Below are 21,133 nucleotides of genomic sequence, written 5' to 3'. Positions count from 1 at the left end.
TGCTCTAGAATACTCAGTGAGTTCTGGGCTGTTCCCAGAGTATTGCACAAAAGAGGCAATTTCAGGAGTCGAATTCTTTAAGTGTAAGACCCTTATCTGGTATTTTTCAACTCTAAAAAATGGCTGTGCAAGTTTTAAGTGGGTGAAAACACTTTGGATTAATTTATTTTATTTCAAGTTATATTAAGCTACTACTGCATAAGTTACAAAACGTTAGTTAAGGTAATGTTATAGCATAGTTTCTGGAATCATGGTGTCTTAGTGCTATGGAATTGTGTTTCTTAATCTTCTAATGGGGTACCAACCCTGAGAATATGGAACTGTACTCCATGTAATCACCTAGTCTTCCAGAAAATCTTGTCTTCTTTAAAATATAGCTATTTAGGTTGATCAGTTACCACTAGTAACTATCTTCTGGTAAAAACCAGAGCCAAATTTATGGGCCAGGACAAAATTGTGTACATTTTCTCAGATTTATTAAACCAAACTACTAAGAAGGATAAAAAATTCTGGCTTAATCTTTTGTGGCTGGGGAAAGGGAAAAAAATCAAACAAGTAAATTCCATTGGCTCTTGAGAAAATGGAATATTTTATTCTAGAACCTCATTTCTTCATTAGCACATATGCCATTAACTATCTATCACCTACTTATATGTATTTATATATCATTCTAAATTATTTTGTTTAATCATAAAATGAGCATAGCCAGCCATATACTAACTTTCAACACAAAGTTTAAAACCATAGCAAATCTGACAATAATGGCTAGTCCTTTTATTCTTATCTTGCCTTTTGAAAAAGAAGTAATCGTTATTCTGAATCCTGTGCTTAATTTTTTTGTTAGACATTTTTAGAGTTCTAACTTAATCTTCATGTAACCAAAAATATATATATATACATTTATTTTGGAAATTTTTGACTTTATAAATATAATCTCATGCTTTGACTATTATCTTCATCTGAATATGAAATTTTTGTGATTCATCCATATTCCAGTGTGTTGCTAACCTCATTCACTGTGCCTCACTTTATCATCCATTCTTGTCTAGAGACTGCCATATGAGGGATGATTGTAGGTTTTAGTATTTGAATAATTCTGTTTATCCTTTCTATGTGTTGTGTTGTACATGAATTATAATAATTGTTCTATCCATAAACTAAGAGTGTAGTTGCTGGGTTGTTTATTTTTATGAGATGATGCTTAAACTTCAAGCTTACTTTTTCTGTAAAAAATGTCTTAAGTCTACACATCATTCTCAATATTTGATAAATCTGATATTTTAAATTCTTTTTGAGGGTAAAGGCACACTTGGCAGGACTTAACTTTGGCTTTGCTCTCAAAGATCACTGGCAGGGCTTTGGAGTCCATATGGGATGACAGAGATTAAACCCTGACAAACTTCATACAAGGCAAGTGTCTTGCCAGCTCTACTATATCACTCTGGCCCAAATAATTTTTAATAATCCATTAATTGATACATTTTTGTTTTGCTTTTGGGCTATACTTCATGGTGCTCAGGCATTACTTCCAGTTCTGTGCTCAGGGGTTGCTTCTGGTAGTGTTCATATTATCTAGCAAGACCGGGGATCAAATTCCAGCCTCCAGCATGAACTCAGCCTTTTGAGTTCTCTCTCCAACTCCTCTTATTATTTGATAATGAGCATAAAACCCAAATCTTTATGTGCTTAGCTTCTCATGGTTGTTTAATTCTCTAAGCTATTATTATTTTTACTCTATTTATTTATGTATTTATTCATTTATTTTTACTTAATTTACTTGCTGTCTTCAAGGCCAAAGGTAGTACAAAATATCAAACTAACACATCTCTGAAGAGAAGTTCTGAGCAGAAATTTTATGGAAGGGGCTGTCCTCCATCAGCTTTTGATTTTTTGTTTTTGTTTGCTTTGTTTGGGGAGCACAACTGGCAATGGTCAGAGATTACCCATGGCTCTGCATTCAGGAATCACTCCTGAGGTCTGCTCGGGAGTCATATGGGATGCTTGGATTCAAACCTGGGTTGACTGTGCTTAGGGCAGCCGCCCTTTTCTCCTTACTATTGCTCCAGCCCAGCTTTTGATAATTTGTAGACGGATGGCAGGTGCACCTCTTCCTTGGGAACATTTTCATTACTGAATTCTTACTTTTGTTATCCTGATCTTTTTTACTCAAACTCCACCATTTCACTGACTTTAGGAACAGTTGTTGCCAAATCAAAACCAATCAAGATTTCTTGGGTAGTCAAGTCAGATTATGTTGTAGTATATTGTAGTGAAGAATAAATGTCTGACTGAAAGTGCAAGCAGCACATTGCAATATGAATTAAATAAAAGTAATAGTTTTCCCTGCTGCAGCTTGATCCATAGTCCCTGTCCCTGTCCCTGTATGAGGATACAGGTGCAAAACTTTGCTTCCAAGCCTTGGATATGATGGACATATTTAAAACTGACATCAGTATTTCTGGACCATCATGTGAAAATAAGTTATGTAAACAAATTACAACAGTGGAATTCTGGAATATAGATTGTATATTCAAAGAAAGGTCTGTTGTATTTCAGGTGGTTAAGAATATCTACCAGAACTGAGCAAGCTTCTGCACTATGCAGGTCACTAATAGACTGGGAACTGAAGATACCATACTAGTTTTTCTTCCTTTAGGTGGCAGGGAAGGGCAAAGATTTTCTCTGTAAAACATAAGTGGTTTTTTCCGTATAGATGCAGTCCTTTAGTCAGATAGAATGAACAACAGAAAAAAATAATGAACACTTTGATTTTACTCATATTTTCTTCTCCCATCCCTTTCTTTTCTTTGTGGGCTAGTGATCTTTTTTGTTATTTCTGCCTCTGATTTTCCTGTTTTTTTTGTTTGTTTGTTTGTTTTTGTTTTTGTTTTTGGGTCACACCAACAGCACTCAGGGGTTACTCCTGGCTCTGTGCTCAGAAATCGCTCCTAGCAGGCTCAGGGGACCATATGGGATGCCAGGATTCAAACCACCGACCTTCTGCATGCAAGGCAAACACTTTCTCTCTGGCCCCTGATTTTCCTGTTCTTACTTTGACTAGAAGCTATCAACCAATGAAAAATCCAAGTTCTTCACCCACTACTCACTGGAAGTGTAGTAAGAAAAAAATTTATGACTCAATATGAATGGTGAATTAACTGCTATTTTAGCAGTTAATGTCTTAGATGATGCTTAGTATTTTCCCAGAAGAATCTCTCTATCCAATCACTCTGGCCCACCAGTTTATATAGCTTATTAAGATTATTTAGGGTCTTTCTAAGTGGCCTTTGAGAAAATCTCGTGGAAATTCAGACAGAAGGTCTTGTATTTTATGGAATGTTTCTCCTCATCTGCATATATCAATCTCTGTTGTTAGGTGGAGGCAAAGGTACAATATTGATATCTCTTTGAGGATTTTTGAGCCACTGGGCAAGTAAAGATTCTAGAATGACATATGGGAGGGCCAAAGCCATCATCTGTCTACCAGCTGGTGTGAATATTTTATTTATGTGTAGAAGACATGAGTGCCATCTGTGTTTATATAGAATGGTGTGGTGATGGATCTTGGTACATTAGCATTTTCTACATGATCAGAACATCTTAGTTCTTATTTTTTTAAAATAAAAATTGGATTTTGAGCCACAACCAGACCTTGGATAAACCGTGGTTCAATCCTTTGGCATTCCATATATGGTCCCCCATGCCAGGAGAGATTTCTGAATGCATAGCCAGGAATAACCTCTGAGCATCACCGGGTGTGGCCCAAAAAGAAAAAAAGAAAAGAGTTGTTTATTCCTAGCTCTGCACTTAGGGATCAATTTTGAATGATCACAATCACAGGAATATATGTGATGCTGGTATTCGAACTCAGGTTGCCTACTTGCAAGGCAAGTGTCCCACTTGCTGTATCATGGCTCCTCCTGAACTTTGCAGTTCTTATACCATGGCTTACACCTAGTCTCCAGAACAGAAAGGACTGTGGAAGACAGAGAGGCAGAGCTGCCAAGTGTACATATGTATTATGTACATAATACAGCTATGTATTTGTAAAGGCTCAATTAAAAAAATATCTCCGGAAGTCAATGGGATCTTTATTGACTGCATAATGTTCTGGAGGAAGGCATTTGGTAAATTCCATAAATTGCTGTAGTGCTTATTGCTGTGGTACTTTGTTTTTCTTTTTTGTTTGTTTGTTTGTTTGTTTTTTCCTCTTTTGTATTCTTGTTGTTTTTCTTCCTTTTTCCCCTTCTCTTAAATTGATATTTATAGCCTCTAGGACTCCGTTTCCCCCTCCCCCTATTTTCTTTTTCTTCTTTCCTTCTAACACAACCACATAGCTTGAACTACCTTGTTCTACCTCATAAATTGGAGGAGAAATAAGGGAGGGTACCAAGACCAAACAATCATATGAACATCAAGTAGAAATAAAAAATGATCAAACTGGGCCCGGAGAGATAGCACAGTGGCATTTGCCTTGCAAGCAGCCGATCCAGGACCAAAGGTGGTTGGTTCGAATCCCGGTGTCCCATATGGTCCCTTGTGCCTGCCAGGAGCTATTTCTGAGCAGACAGCCAGGAGTAACCCCTGAGCACTGCTGGGTGTGACTCAAAAACCAAAAAAAAAAAAAATGATCAGACTTAAAGACCAAATCCAAAGCCAACAGAATCGATACTCAATCTACACTTATACTAGCAGACCACTTATACTAGCAGCTGGGGGGCAAAGGAAGGGGATATGGGATGCATGCTGGGAACAGGGGTGGAGGGAAGACAACATTGGTGGTGAGAATGCCCCTGATTCAATGTCACTATGTACCTAAAATATTACTGTGAACGATTTTTAACCCACTGTGGTAAAAATAAAAATTTCTCAAAATATATGAAGGATTCAAAGAGCCTGAACATCGGAATACCCGAAGAGTCCCCTCTCTTCTATAATTCAAATTTATGTATTCTGAAAATGGACAAAGGACCAGAAAAGAGAGGGGGAGTGGCAAGGGATTGTGCCTACTCTAAGGTGGCTAAGGCCACAGAAGTGGCCCAGGTGAAGTGCAATAGGCCACTCTCCTTCCCAGGTGTTTAGCCCATATTGCTTTAGAACAAGAATGGCAGACACATTTCCAGAGCCTAGGGTGGAAGGTAAGAATGTGAACCTAGCAGTGGCAGATGACTCTGAGTCAAGAATTCACAGAGCCTGGTTTTACAAGTGAAGAAAATGGTGCCATTAAAAGACAATTACTCAAGTGGTGTGAGTCAGCTATGCTGTTCCTGGTGATGCCAAGCAAGAGAAGAGAGGGTGTGAGTTCTCTGGAGCTCTCTCCCCTTTCTTTTTTTAAAACAAAGCTGAGGCTGGAAAGCAGAGCTTGCACCTGCTTTAGAAAGATGTATAGTAAGGGATTAGCCTGCCAAATTCCTTTGCCTGAGCATCAGCCGGAGTGGGGAGTCAACAGTAAACCAGAGGATAGGGCTCTAATCCAAGAAACAAGGGGTTCAAAAGGTGATATCTTTGACAGTCAGGCTGATCTCAGCCAATTTCAAAAATTTCCAGGCTACATAGACTGGTCACTTTGGGGGTACATGGTGAATTAAAGATTATGAGCTAGAATTCATAGCCCTAGGAACTGTGTTCAGTCTCCTAGTCATCTGTGTTGCAACTTGCACCATTTTTCTCTGCTTGCTTTCAGGCAAGAGCAATTTGTTTTATTTTTAGAGGACTTCTCAGGTTGACTATTACGGTTTTTGCTTCCTAAAGGGGCCGGTCAGTTTCCCCATCAACCAGTCCTACACATTCTTCTTTCATGTATAGAGCAACCTATAACATGCAGAATAGATCTACGTCAGCCCAAACTCTTAGATGCCAGTGAAGCTGATAGATCCTGTGTAAGTGCATGCTGAAACCCAGAACAGCATCACAAATCCTTCTATAATTACCAACTAATCTAGAGGGAACATTATCTCATGGTCCTAGAAAGACAGTGGCAGAGCCTTAACGGGGAACAAATAAAAGATCAGTCCACAGGCTTGAAAGTGCCAATTGTGGGCTCCTTGTAATCAGGGACCTTTTTGCAGAATGGAATAAAATCTTAAAAGGACTACAGAGGAGCAGGCCAAGACTCATTTATTTCCCAGAGAAATTGGACCTGCCTTAATTATCACGTGTTTTTTTTTTTTATTTTTCTCTTCTGAGCAGAATTTGGTTCCCTCTGATATTGGTTAAGAAAAAAAGCAAGAAAGATTTCAGCAACCTTATAGTGATTAATATTTAAAAATATGTCTGAATTTAAACAGTAGTGACGTGCCTCATATCTTTTTAATGTTCAGTACCAGGGAAGGTTTATTTTAATGTGTGGCATTTGTTGCCTACTGCTCAGATTGTCAGAAGTGATGGGGGCAGAAGTTCAGGGAAGAGGACTGTGGGAGGCAGAGAGGCAGAGCTGCCTCGTGTACATCTTTTGGTCGGGATGACAGAGGACACTTAGCATTGAGTGAATAGTTGTGGACCAGTACAGAGTAATTCTGACTGGACAAAAGTTCATCTAGCTTTTCGGAATGTCAGGTCAGAGAAAGAGCATAAATAGGCACTGACTTTGTAGAAAAGTAATGGTGCATCCAAGCTTTATTCAAATAAAACCAAGGTCAAGTTACTTCCTACATATTGCTTGGATATTCAGGTCTCTCCAGGCCATGGAACATGGAATTTGAGAAGGGTGTCTGTGCTTTTTAGTTTTCAATGTTTTTATGATGCTCCACCAACTGTAGCAGGAAGAAGATATGGTGAAATGCATTCCTTGCACTAAGTCCAACCCAAGAAAGGCAACCTTGGGTGATGGCTCCATGGAGATTTCTACAGACAAAGCACTGTGCCATCTCTGGCTTGGAATCCTGAATGACCCTTCTGAGCTTCGTGACCTCTTAGATTACTCAATTTCTAAGCATTGCTTCCTAATCTGAAATATATGATTGATGAGTCAGCAGCATGTTCCTTTGAGGGAATTAAATCTGGGAGAATTAAATCTTTTCACTAAGCCTGGCTCAGGGGAAATACTTCATCTCTTTGAAATAGTTCAAAAAATATTCTCTGGTTCTCAAAGCTTTAGGAAGCTCATGTACTATTGGAAGCATCTTTAGAGGAGTCATAACCTCTGATTTTGCAAAATTCAGAGAGCATACCTTCTGAAAATCTATCTTTAAATATATGAACAAGTCTTTCTTTGATATTGCCATCATTCTTAAATCCTAATTTTTGGATTAGTGAGGAGGAGTGGGTGGAAAGTACATTCAGACACAGACTGATAACTCTTGTCTTGACAATGGCATGCAAATCATACACATTCATCGGAAGCCTTTCTGAGTTTGAATTAAGGCAGTCTGTTTTTCATCTTTGGTAACATATTTGATAAATTGCATGATGAACTTATTATAAAATAGACTTTATAATGATTTTTCCCAATTGGAAGTAAATGCTAGCATTCTGTGTACTAAGCAGTGAAATACAATAGAATATGTGTGTCAAATGTTTTTTTGACTTATATTTTCCACTTAAAATGAATTTATAGAAATTTACCCACTGTAATTTGAAGGAAGATATATGGGTCATTCATTTTATATGTGTGTTTTCTAGTGAAAATAAGTCAGTTGGGTACACCCAACCAAGGACTTATCTTTGCAGGGGGAGGGAGGTAATCATGAAAAGCTCTCACAGTGAGTGGTTTCCAGTCCAGATAAATAGCATATACTGAGACTTTGGATGGTGAATTAGTTGCTTGGTACCCCAGGAAGTACATCACATTGAAAGGGCACTAGTAGGTAAGTAAAAAATGCCTCATCTGCTATTATCAAACCCTTACCTACTATGAAAACAGGTGTTAACTTTTAAAAAAAGTGGAAGCTTTAGGATCTCAATAACAGTGGCAGTGGAATTTCATGCAAACCAGACAATTTTAGGTAATGCTGTTAATACATAGGAGAGAGTTTATGACAATTAAAAATCTGGATTTGCATGCTGTATTTCCTTTACCCTTAATCTTCAAAGTAGTTCTATTTATTTCTCTTTCAATATTTATAGCATGTCTCTTGAAAAGAATAGTTATAAATACTGAATAATATTCATAATAACAGTATTGCTTGATTTTGCTCTGATTTTGATTCTTTGCCATATGCCACAACTTTGCTAGCTGCTTTATATATACATAATCTCTAAACTTCACAATAACTGTGAAAATATTTTTCCCTTTTTTACAAATGAGGCTACAAGGGTTCTGGAACTAAATTAGTGAGTGACTGGATTGAAACTATAGCCTTCTTTAGAAGACCCTATGAAAATGGGGTTGGGGAGTGTCTTTGAGGCAGATACGACTTGATTTGATCCCCATGACATCAAAAATGGAATGTGATAAAGTATATTACCCGTTATGACAACGGACCAGATTCTCTAGGTTTTAAACCTTTGTTTCTGAAATTTGCTGATGAGATACAAAAAGTAGTAGAAAGGAATATCTTAATATTTACATCTAAAGATCCTGAAAAAGGCCATATTTTTGCATCTTAAGAAATGAACTGGGACCTAGCTGTTCTCCCCCAGTTTCTCCCTCTAACTGCATCTTGTCCCAGATCAAGAAAGAAGACAGAAAGGAAAGCAACCATCCAATGTCTCTCTGCAAAGGGCAAGGAAAAGGCATATAAATATATTTCTCCTAAAAAGAGAATAAAAGATAGTTTTGTTATTGTTTGGTGATTTTTGGTTGTTTTTTTTTGTTGTTGTTGTTGTGGTGGTGTTGGTGGTTTTGGGACCACTCCCAGCAATGCTCAGGACTTACTCTTAGCTCTTCACTAAAGAATTACTCTTGCCATTGCCCGGGCCCTGGGGAGCCATATACTATACAAGGGTTCGAACCAGGTTGGAGGCATACAAGGCAAACCCCTAACCTATAGTACTATGTCTTCAGCCTTCATCCACTGCTTATTTTAGATTTTGCCAGGGTAGACTTTGTTGAGGATGTTTTCATTTAGACCAATTTTAGAATAATGGAATTCAAACACATTCTCTCCCGCCCTTGTCTCCCTCTTCAGATTGTTTTAAGCCTCAGAATATAACACAATAAACATTTTCATTGTACATACTCCTGTCGGGCAGTAGGACTGACCAGTAAGAGATCAAAAGCCCTGACCTCTTTCTACTCTATCTTCTGATAGAAAATCTAAACAAGATTTTAGAAAGGTATCTTGGTTTCTCCATCTTTTATATTGCTGAAGTCCCATGAAAACTGAGAATCTGTAAATAACCCAGGGGATGGAAACAAATGATAAGGATTCCTTAGGTAATTCCACTCTTTCAATAAGAATTTAGATCTCTGGTTGTCCAAACTGACCTGCACAGAGAGTTCTCTTTTTTGGAGAAAAGTTCTCTTTTCAAAAATCTGGCTGACAGTTGTCCACTAATTGCCTCCCAATGGAGTTTAACTGATTCAGGTATTCCATTCAAGCCTTAGAGTTTTGGGGGTGGGGGAGTTTTTATGATCATTTTAATGCATAGCTTATATACAACAGTGGGAAAAGCCATAATATTTCTTTTCTTCCTTTGAATAGTTTTTGGTATATATATTTTCTATTCGTCCTTTAAAGCTATTTTTGCTGCACATCTGCTTTACCGACTTAGACTCCTACGGGCCCCACATGGTCCTACTTGTATCTTGAATATCCTCTCACAGTGTTTGATTTCTGCTGTCAATTGTATAATGAGGCAAGAAGTGTGCAGTGAGTTTGGAGATTCCTATTAACCAGGTCACCCTGGAATCTATTTTTGTGAACTTCTTTATTAGAAATAGCAGGGAACACAATAATATTTAAATATAATTACTTATAGGAGCATGGCTTCTAAAAGACACATTAGTAAGTTTTCTTTTCCTATGTGACATTTCAAAATGTTATATTACATTTCCCTGTCATGAGAGCACCTTTTCTTGATTTGTGTTCAGAATATGAGCGGAGACTATTACAAATTGCAACAGACACAAATGCAGTGATCATGTATAAAAAATAATGCTTCAAATTTGTAACGTACAAATTTACTGATAGTTGAGTTTTAGGTGTGTGATCAACACTCCACCATCATTCCAAACTCTAACATCCACCAACTCCCAACAACCCCCCTGCCACCTTGACAAGCAAATTATAAAGTTTTGTGGTTGCAGCTTAGATCTCATGTTTTCTCTGTTACTGAGTCTGTGCTTTGGGTATAAAGCTATCCCACCAATAAATAGTATATCACCAATATAACTGAAGCCCCAGCTGATATTCCCCAATTATTTACTTTTCTTTCTCATTTTGTCCTTTCCACTTTGATTTTCTTCCTTTTCTGTCCTCTCCTCCCTAATCTCTGAGGTCAAGGGTAATATAGGCATCCTTTCCTTTACTACATTACATTTCCTTATCTGGTTTTCTATAAAATGATAAATGAGATCATCCTGTGATCTCACTGAAAGATGAACATCTTTTTAAATAAAAATTCAAATTGTTTATAATATTTTATGTGTACATATATTTTATTAGTAACATGATTTATTCATTTTAAAAAAATATAATTGCTTTATTTAAGCACCAGGGTTACAGATAATTCATAGTTGGTTTTTGGTCATAGAATGTACACCACCCTTCACCAGCATACATTTCATGCTAATTCCCCAGTTTCCCTCCCACTCACCCTCCCCCATCCATCTGTGGGCAAGGATTTTTACTTCTCTCTCTTTTCTTTTTGTTTTTGACATTGTGACTTGCACTATTGCTAATGAAGGGATACCACGCATATCACTTTATCCACCTACAGCACCTAGTCTTGTCCTGAGTAATGACTGCCAAATATCATTGTCAGAGTGGACCATTCACTACTTTATTTGAATACACCACTCTTTGTGGCGTTTTCTGCCATGGATTGGTCATCCTAAACCACATCTCTATTATCTCTGGATAATATTACCATACTGTATTTTATTTTTATTATATCTCACAATTGAGTGATATGTCTATCTTCTATGCCTATCCTCCCTCTGACTTATTTCACTCTGCATAATACTCTCCAAATACATCCATGTGTAAGCATTTTTCATGACTTCATTTTTTCTCACGACTGTATAGTATTCCATTGTGTAGATGTACCACTGTTACTTTAGACACTTATCTGTGGTTGGACATCTGGGCTTTTCCAAATTCCAGCTATTATACATAGTGCTGCAACAAAAATAGGAATGCATAGGGAATTTTCTGAATGGTTCATTTGGGTTCCGAGGGTATATCCCTAAGAGTGATATTGATGGATAATAAGAAAACCCAATTTCTAGGGGGTTTCTTTTTGAGGAATATATATGCATTTTGTTTTCCAAAATTACCAGGCCAGTCAGCATTGTTTCTAGCAGTGAATGATAGTTCCTTTTTCCCTGCATCCTCACCGGGACTGGTTGTTTTGCTCTTGTACTTTGTGATGTGTGCCAGTCTCTCTTTTGAGTTTTGTTTTCACAAATAAAATTGTTCATAATTGAATTACAGTCATACAATGTATAAAATCATCAGTGTGCATTTCTTGCTACCAATATCAACAGTTTCCTTCTCACTCTCCCTATTGCCCTCTTCCTCCCACCACCCTTCCTCACATACCTCTGGGTCAGGCATTTTACTTCACTCTCTCTCACTCTTTTCTTTTTTGAAATTTGGTTTGCACTAATGTTAATGAAGGGGTTCCATGCACGTCTCTTTCATAATAGACCCTTCTCTACTCTAACTGCACATGTGGAACATTTTTTCATGTACGTTTTGGCCATCTGTATTTCTTTGAAGAATTGCTTGTTCATTTCTTCTCACCATTTGTGCATGGGGTTAGTTTATTTTTCTTCTTGCTGAATTTTATCAGTGCCTTGTGTATCATAAATATTAACTTTTTATCAGATGGGTATTCAGTAAATAGTTTTTCCATTGTTAGGTAGTCTTTGTGTCCTACCACTTTTCTTTGAAGTGCAGAAGCTTCTCAGTTAAATGTATTCATATTTCTTTATTTTTGCATCCACTTGCTTGGATAGTGGTGTTTCCTCCTTGAAGATGCCTTTTGCTTCAGTGTCATGGACTATTCTACCTACATTTTCTTCCACGTGTACCTTTGGTTTCAGGTCTGATATCAAGGTATCAATTTATTTTTATTTGACTTTTGTGTTCAGTGTTAAACAGAGGTCTGAGTTCACTGTTTGCATATTATTGACCGTTTTTCAACACCACTTTTTGAAGAGGTTTTCCTTGCTCCACTTTGTACTTCTTGCCCCTTTATTAAAGATTAATTGATCATATACTCAGAGATCAGTCTCAGAATATTTACTTCTATTCTTCTGACCTTAGGGTCTGTATTTATTACAATACCAAGCTGTTTTAATGACTACTACTTTATGGTACAATTTAAAGTTGGGGAAATTTAAGCCTCCTCTATTCCCGCCCCCAAGATTGCTTTAGCTATTTGTGGCCATTTATAGTTACATATAAATTTCAAGACTGCTTGAAATTTTCTTTGAAAAATTTAAATTTGAAAAAAAAGAAATTTCTTTGAAAGATACCATTGTTTCTCTTGTAGAGATTGAATGAAATCTATACAATGCTTTGAGAAGTATTTCCATTTTGATTATCTTAATTCTTTCAATCAATGAGCAGGGGATATGTCTTCATTTCCTTGTGTTCTTTTTTATTTATTGAAGCAGTGTTTTGATTTGTCTTTGTATAGATCTCTCATCTCCTTATTTAAGTTTACTTTGAGGTACTTGATTTTCTGAGACCCAGTTGTGAATTGTGTTGTTTAACTAATGTTTCTTCTTTATCCATTTTCATTATTTGTATATGGAAAAGCTATAAAGTTTTGCATATTAATTTTGTAACCTGCCACTTTACTATACAAGTCTATTGTTTCTAAAAGCTTTTTAGTAGAGTCTTTATGATTTTCTAATTATAGTACCATATCATCTGAAAACAGTGAGAGCTTGAATTCTTCCTTATTTATCTGGATGCCACTGATATTTTCTTATTGTCTGATTGCTGTGGCCATATTTCCAGTTCAATGTTGAATAAAAGTGATGAGAGGGGACACCCTTGTCTTGTGCCAGATCTTAGAGGAAAAGGTTTTAAAATTTCCCCATTGAGTATAGTAGCTGCCAAAATCTTGTGGTCAATGACCTTGACTATATTGAGAAAAGTTCCTACAATTTCCATCTTATTGAGAGTTTTTTTTTTTTTTATCATGAATGAGCCCTAGACTGTGTCAGGTACTTTCTCTGCATCTGTTTGTATGATCATATGATTTTATAATTTTTGGATATAGTGTATTATATTGATTTATTTGAGTATGTTAAATTATTCTTGGATCTGTGATGAATCCTATTTGGTCATGGTGATAAGATGTTGGATTACATTTGCTAGTATTTTGTTGAAGAACTTTGCATTTTTTTTATTCAGAGATATGGTAGTTCTCTTTATTTTGCTGTGTCTCAGGTATCAGGGAGATGTAAGCTTCACTGAAAGTCTTTGGGAGTGTTTCAGTTTTTGAATTTCCTGGAACAGCCTATAAAGAATTGGCAGTAGGTCCTATTTAAAGGTTCGAAAAAAATTGTGAGTGAATCCATTTGAGCCTGGGCCTTTGTTTTTTGAGACTCTTTTGATTACCATTTAAATATGTCAATTCTGATACTCCAAATCATATTGGTTCATTGTTGGGAAGTTATAGGAGACCAAGAATTTACCTATTTCTTTCAGATTCTCTTGTTTTGTGGCGTAAAGATTCTCTAAGTAATGTCCAATTTCTTTCTTTCTTTCTTTCTTTCTTTCTTTCTTTCTTTCTTTCTTTCTTTCTTTCTTTCTTTCTTTCTTTCTTTCTTTCTTTCTTTCTTTCTTTCTTTCTTTCTTTCTTTTTCTCTCTCTCTCTCTTCTCTTCTTCTTCTTCTTCTTTCTTCTTCTTTCTTTCTTTCTTTCTTTCTTTCTTTCTTTCTTTCTTTCTTTCTTTCTTTCTTTCTTTCTTTCTTTCTTTCTTTCTTTCTTTCTTTCTTTCTTTCTTTCTTTCTTTCTTTCTTTCTTTCTTTCTTTCTTTCTTTCTTTCTTTCTTTCTTTCTTTCTTTCTTTCTTTCTTTCTTTCTTTCTTTCTTTTCTCTTTCTTTTATATTCGTTCCACATCCAGTGCTGCTCAGGGCTTTCTTCATGCTCTTTACTCAGAGATTACTCCTGGTTGTTTTTAGGGAACCATATGTGGTGCTGGTGTTTAACACTGGTGCTTGTGTACAAGTCAAATGTTCTACCCACTATACTATCTTCTTTTCCCCAAGTAACTACATTTTAAATTAGATGTCATATTTATTATAAATGTTTGATAAAACTCAGTTGCTTCTATGTACTAAAGTTATATGTATTCCTTACAGAAATATATTTTAATTATGTAAATAATTATATATATGATAATCCAAAGATAAACACATCCTGTTAATTTTTCTGTAATGTTTTCATCTCCATCTTATAAATTTTGATTATTATCAAAGTTCATTTAATTTTGTACCAAGTGATTTGTAAACTTTTCCCGTTGTTAATGGAAATTTGTTTTATAGTTCACGTAAGATTCTTTTCAGGAAGAGTTTTATTTGAATTTATATTTGGCGTCACATCATTTAAGGAGCTCTTAGCTTCATTAGATCAGTTTCTGTGCTCCTGTTATTTATTTATTTATACATTTTGTTTCCTGCATAAACATCAAGGCAGTGAACTCATTTTCCCTTTCTTTTCTGTTGATTCTTCTTTAGCGTGATGAAGTCCTCCGATATTGATCAGGATTTATTTACAGACAGTTACTGCAAGGTGTGCAGTGCACAGCTGATATCTGAGTCTCAGCGTGTGGCCCATTATGAGGTAAGGACTTCTTCAGCTCCATGTTTTCAAAAGGAAGAAAGAGTAGCCTGAGTCACAGGTGTAGGACTTAAAGCTAGCCCTTTCTCAGTTGTGTGGCAGATTTTAAGATCCATGGAACTTGCATCCTGGAAGTTGGAGATCAGAAATGAGTTGTATGGGATTGATGGAAAGAAAGGACAGGACCAAGGACTTCATTTTTAGATCTTGGCTGCTTCACAGATTCTATTTTATTCTTTGTATTTCAGCCTCTATAGACTTGGTGGACTTTCTCTGTCTGTGAAATTTGTCATAGCTGTTTCTCAAGTTTACTTTATGGACATAGGAAATGATGCTTTACTGCCAGCTTCTACGACTCTGCATATAAACTTAAAAGCCCTTTGCTAATCACTGCACTAAGAAATATGGTATCATCAATGACTAGGCACCACGAACCAATTCCTTCCTCAGATGGCTGCTTCCCTAAATGTGTTTATCTACATAAATGCTTCCACCTTAGAGTTAGAAAAAAGTTGAAGGTCATAATCCAATGACTTTGGATCTTGAGGATGGAAAAATACATGACTGCTTTTTCCTGTTGGGCAAAGGTTGGCTTGTTTCTAAACAGGGACCAAAGAACTGCATACAGACTTGATAGGGATCTGGGGCCTCAAAGCTGAGTTTTCTACTCAGGACATGTTTTGTTTGAGAAAAGGTATACCAGCAGGAACATGAGTTTTCAAAAGTATAATTACTTGGAGCTAATTTTAGATAGGAGAGTTTAGCCAGTAATTTTCTTTTTGTCTGAAGGATCTGACAAATGCCAGTTGTCACTGTCACTCACAAAATCCCTCTAGGCTCCGATTCCTCTATACAATTATGATGAGGATGATGACGACGACGATCATTATAATAATAGTAACAACATGCATAACGTTCAGAAGCACAATAATCACCCAAGAATGTCCTCAAGATTCTGTGGTAACCCAATTTGACCTATTGAAGTAGTGTCAATGAAAATACTTTGAAAGCTTTAATATGTACCAAACATTTAAAATTGCATTGTTTTGCATTATTAACTATATAATAGTTATGCTTTGATGAATATAAATAAAATTGTTCTTCAGAGAAAACTTAAACACCAGCATCTACACAAAATGTGAATATATTCTGTTAGCAAGCAACTGAGTGTGATACATAAGTGTGAACTTCAAAGAATTAAGTATAATTAAGAATTACATATTTTAATATAGAGAACTTGAAATTTTTGTGGATGTTACTGGTGAAAATGTCATTATTAATACTATTCCATAGTTAAGAAAATTAGCCAACATGTCTAGGCTCTGAAATTTTATAGCCTCCCACTAAATCTTCAGGGTCTTTCTTTTTTCTTTCTTTCTTTCTTTTTTTTTTTTTTTTTTTTTAGAAATTTTCTGTTTACTCTATTCTTGAGACCCAAAGCTAGAAATTTAATCATTTCAAGCACCTATAATTTTCAGGATACATGCACATTATAGATGTTCTGTGATGTTCAGTGAATATTTATGAAAATGTCCTGATTACTTTGTCTCAAACTGCTTGTTGTTGCCTAAACTAGAAAAGTCATGTTGTTGCAGTATTGAATACAACTAAAAACATTTAAGAAACAGAATCTTAGTTGCTCCATTAAGTGCTAAGTTATTTGAACAATGTTTACTTGTCACCACACAGTACCCTTGCTGTGGCATCATTAGAGGAAACATTAGTGTTTATTGCATAGATGAACTAGAGAAATAAATTATAATAGATCTAAAATTAGCAATGTCACACATCATGAATACCACATTAAGATGCATTCTCTTTGAATATAACTGGGAACTCTAAAGGAGATTTCACTTCTTCCATGCAGAGATAGTGTACTTTTCAGTGGGAAAGAGAGCATGTCCCCTATTATTGGTGAAAGTGTCTGAAAAGTCACTGTCAGGAATGAGGACATCTTTTTGTGATCTCTGGCTTTTCAGTTTAGGTCAGGAAAGTTCAACCCTTCTTCCTCTGTAAGAGGATGGCTCACATCTGGTGATCTCAGAGGCTATTTCATAACTGATATTCTGGCCCTATCAAATTTCTCTTCCAGACTTGTGTCTACACTGAAATTCAACAGAGTAGGAAACTGAGTCTTTAATACCACCCATTAATTGCAAATTTTGTGACTTATACTCAATACTCAGCCTCTGATTTATTTTTTAAATGGTTTTATTCTTGAGTAAAAACAAATAATATCTGTATTTTACCCATGAGGTACATCAGTGAGAATCCACTGTACACTTTTTGTGTCACCAGCATTTTTCATGTTTATTGTTGCAGAGGAGTCTAAAGCTATTTAAGAGATAGTTTTTGTCTCTAAGGAACTTAGAAATTTTGTGAGAAGTAAGAAGAATCCATTGATTTGACAATGATAACAGTGTGGTATCTGTGTGATATAAGAACATAATCTGTAGAATTCTGTAGACTGATCCTAAGGAGCTGCTGATCTAATTTTTATATAAGCAATTCTGCCCTATTTGACTTTATGATGTATGCTATGCTATTCTATTAACTTTTTAGATCTTTGCATGTTCCAAATTCAAATGAATGAATCATCATCAACTATTATAGTTAAAAAAAAGATTTTCTGGTAATTTTGTGAATTACCTAAACCTTTATAAATAGGTTTAGTTTACAAGTACACAGAATGAGAAGTCTTGGTATCTAAAAGTAATTTTTGATCCCCACCCTCCACCCCCAAAAACCCAACTTTTTTGGGTTGGAATGAAAGCACAGCAGTGGGAAATTTGCCTAGCACCAGCCAACCCAGGGTCAATCCCCAGAATTCTCTATGGTCCCCTAAGCCTGCTAGAAGTGATTTCGAAGCACAGAGCCAGGAGTAATCCCTTAGCATTATCAGGTGTGGCCCATCACCCTCAAAAAAAAAACCAAAAACCCACAACAACTGTAAAAGGAGCTTTGGGGAGGTGGGTCCCACTGGCTATAGGATTTGTATTTAGGGAGAGAGACAGTTAATCTGTAGCATGTACAGAGAGGACAGGATTATAAAATAAAGGAAAGGAAAGTCTAGACTTTTATAAAGCCTCTAAGTATTTTTGAACATAACTTTATATTATGCATTTCTAAAAAACTATCTATTTCTGGTATTTTATTGGGAAGAAAACAACTTTTGATATGACATTTGCCATGAGACTAATGTATGAGTACTCTGAAATTGGTGAGCAAAACCTGAGATGGGTTAATATCTTATTGCTATCTGCTTCACACAGAGGACTGAACCTTTGTGTAATCTTATACGCTAGTTTAAAAAATCTCTTTTTTTGCACATAAAATCGTGAGGATGAAAAAAAGGAGAGAAACATAGGATATTATTATTTTTCTTACTTGCTAAGCATTAATAACATGTTAATGTTTTGGTGAAAATAAAATTAGATGTTGTCTCTGCTTGCTAGATGAATAGCCTGAATCAACAGAACAAATACAAATAGACACAAAGGGAAAGAGAAAGCATTCAGATGAAAAAGCTTGAATATTGCAGAGGTTAGAAATAGTCTTCCAGGGAGGACACCTGATTATTTTGCTATAGTTTCAAGTGGAAAAAGGATACTTTTCTGCAAGGGAAAAAAGTTGCTTGTAAGGGTGATATTTTTTTTGGGGCATGTAGGAAAATGAGAATGAATGCAGTGCAGACCATGTGAAATGAAAATAAATATAATGAAATAACAAAAATTTAAAACAACTATTAAAGGAAGAGATGAATGAGCATATTAAGCAAGAGAAAAAAGTCTTGTTAGTAAAGCTCAGTAAAGCTAGCCACAAATGTGCCACTGCACAAGAATTTCCATGAGTCTAAAACATTGCTCCTCATGGAAATTTATAGTCAAGAATTTTGGCACCTCCAAACAAGATTGTTAAGTATTTTGAGGGTAGGCAGGAGCTATGCATTAAAAACAAGCAAGCAAGCAAGCAAGCAAGCAAACAAACATTATTTCCATAATATCCATGATAGAGTTGTGCCCATGGTTATCGCTCATTTGCACTTCTTTTCTTTTTTTTTATAATTTAACTTCTTTATGGAAAATTATAAAGTGAGATAATTCAGAAGACCAGTACACAGACTTTACATGCTGGAGGCCCAAGTTTGATCTCTAGCACTAAGGCAGGTGTCACTCCTGAGCACTATGACCTAGAACAGGGTGGCGAACAAGTTCGACACAAAGAGCCAAAATTTTAAACTGTGAGAGTCAGAGAGCCACACCACGCAGTGACCTGCCAAAACAGACAAACACTCACACAAAAGCATCTAATTTTAACAATAATCTATTAAACACATATTGCATTTTGCCATTTTGAGTGAAGGTAAAAATCCTGTGCAGTGATGGTGAGGGTGTGCTGCGTACTCCACACTAAGAATTAATGGCAAGATGTGACCCAACATGTGACACATGCGTCCCCCCACTTGCTGGCCTGTGCAGTTGTTTCCAAGGGATGGGAGATAGGATGATGCAGCCTGGGGGCGGAACTCCGTGCTCAGAGATCTCTGATCAGAGGTCCCTCCTCAGAAGCAACATAACAAAATCCAAACTTGGCAAAGAACCACAGGATACAAAAGAATGATAAGAGGCAAAGAGCCGCCTTCATTTTGGCCAGAAGCCGCATGCGCCTCCAGAGCCGCATGTTTGCCACCCCTGACCTTCTCCAAATTACAATGCTGCAATGCATTCCCTACCACTAAACTTAGAGGAAAATAATGGTAAAGGTGCTGCCAGCTGCAGTTATCTCTACCACCTTCAGAATCTTGTATGTACACAATGAAACTATGTCACAAAGTCTTATGGGAAGATCAGAAAATACTACCTCAGAGAATGTGGGATCAATGCCACATCTGGGGTAGCAGTGAGTTCTTTTTTTTTAATTTAATTTTTATTTAGATCATAGTGGTTTACATATTGTTGACAATAATATTTTAGGTACATATTTACATAAAATCAGGGGGGATTTCCATCACCAATTTGTCTTCCCTACACCTCCGTTTTTGTCCTGCCTCCCATATGCTTTTCTAATGAATAAGATGGGAGTGGGGAGTAGAGCAGTGGGGTCAGTTTAATGCAGATATTGAGAAGTAGACTTGAGGAAGCATTGGTTTGTATTAAGATTCACCCTGTATGCAGGAAGTAACATATATGTGACAGTGTAGTGAGACAGTGGGAATGGAAACACCAGATAAACTAGTTAATCTAAGATTAATCTAATCTAATCATTTTATTTTCATCTACCTAAAAGGTATCCAGTCAGAATAGATGATTGGATGACGAGGATGAGAAATAACAGCAGGTAAAAATAAGACCCACTAGGCTACCAGATATTTGTTCTTAGCAGAGTCATCTATGCCCAGACAGATTACAGAATAAGGTAGGGTTGGAATACCTGGATAGTGACAAGTCATAGGAGTTTTGTTCATGGGGCTGTGAACTACGGAAAACTTAGATGTCAGAAATTGTTGGGGAATATTGCTAAAGAGAATCAGTGACAAGATTTTAGACTAGAAAAATGTACACTGGGCAGAGAATGGAATAGGGAGAGACCATATTATCTTACAGTGAAGACAGCCAGGATTTGGACTAAATAGAGACAAGCGAAATGGAAGCATCTATTTGAATTATATAATAAACATACCTTATTAAGTGACTGAATTTTGTATGCAGATTTATTATATAATTCTCAAGAACCCACCAGAGCAGGAAAATTCCAGGCTTGCACTCACAGCAGAGGTGATGGTTTCAGACTTATAGAAAAGATGTTTAAAAGATCTTTTAAACAAGGAGAAACTTTTCAAAAATCTCTGAATTGCAGTCTTGTGACTCTTGGTAAATGAATCTCATTAGCCCACCCAGGAGTGCCAAAATCCAGTATTGCTCTCACGCAACTACATCAGACCTACGGAGTCATACTGAAACATTTCTTTTTTGTGTAAAGCAAGTTGTTTTATTATAAGAAGTTTAGAGAGAAATGAAGGGAGGGAGAGAAATACCAGTTAAGAGAAAACAGGGACTTCCCCCAGAGGGGAAATGGCTTTGAGGAGAAAGTTATACACAATTTCTCCAAATTATTTCGGTCTAGAGTTCTCTGCATACAGAAAAGTTAATCTGAGTATGAAATTAAAAAGTTGAAAAATTAACAGGGAAAGCTTTCCACACTTGATAGTCTTTTACATTCTTATCATG

The 21,133-nt window shown here is 36.3% G+C and overlaps 1 protein-coding gene across 1 annotated transcript in view; it reads left to right on the top strand.

The window, feature by feature from the left end:
- The window catches only part of ZMAT4 (zinc finger matrin-type 4), a 467,773-nt gene that overhangs the window by 85,218 nt on the left and 361,422 nt on the right, over nt 1–21,133 (top strand). Inside the window, 1 exon segment of the mRNA XM_049771892.1 lies at nt 14,804–14,909. Within this exon segment, the coding sequence (XP_049627849.1) occupies nt 14,808–14,909 (102 nt within the window). The 5' untranslated portion in view covers nt 14,804–14,807.

Source organism: Suncus etruscus, chromosome 4, assembly GCF_024139225.1.
Source record: "Suncus etruscus isolate mSunEtr1 chromosome 4, mSunEtr1.pri.cur, whole genome shotgun sequence".
NCBI classification, from domain to species: domain Eukaryota; kingdom Metazoa; phylum Chordata; class Mammalia; order Eulipotyphla; family Soricidae; genus Suncus; species Suncus etruscus.
The sequence above is the reverse complement of the archived record's forward strand: the minus strand, read 5'-3'. Positions and strand labels throughout refer to the sequence as shown.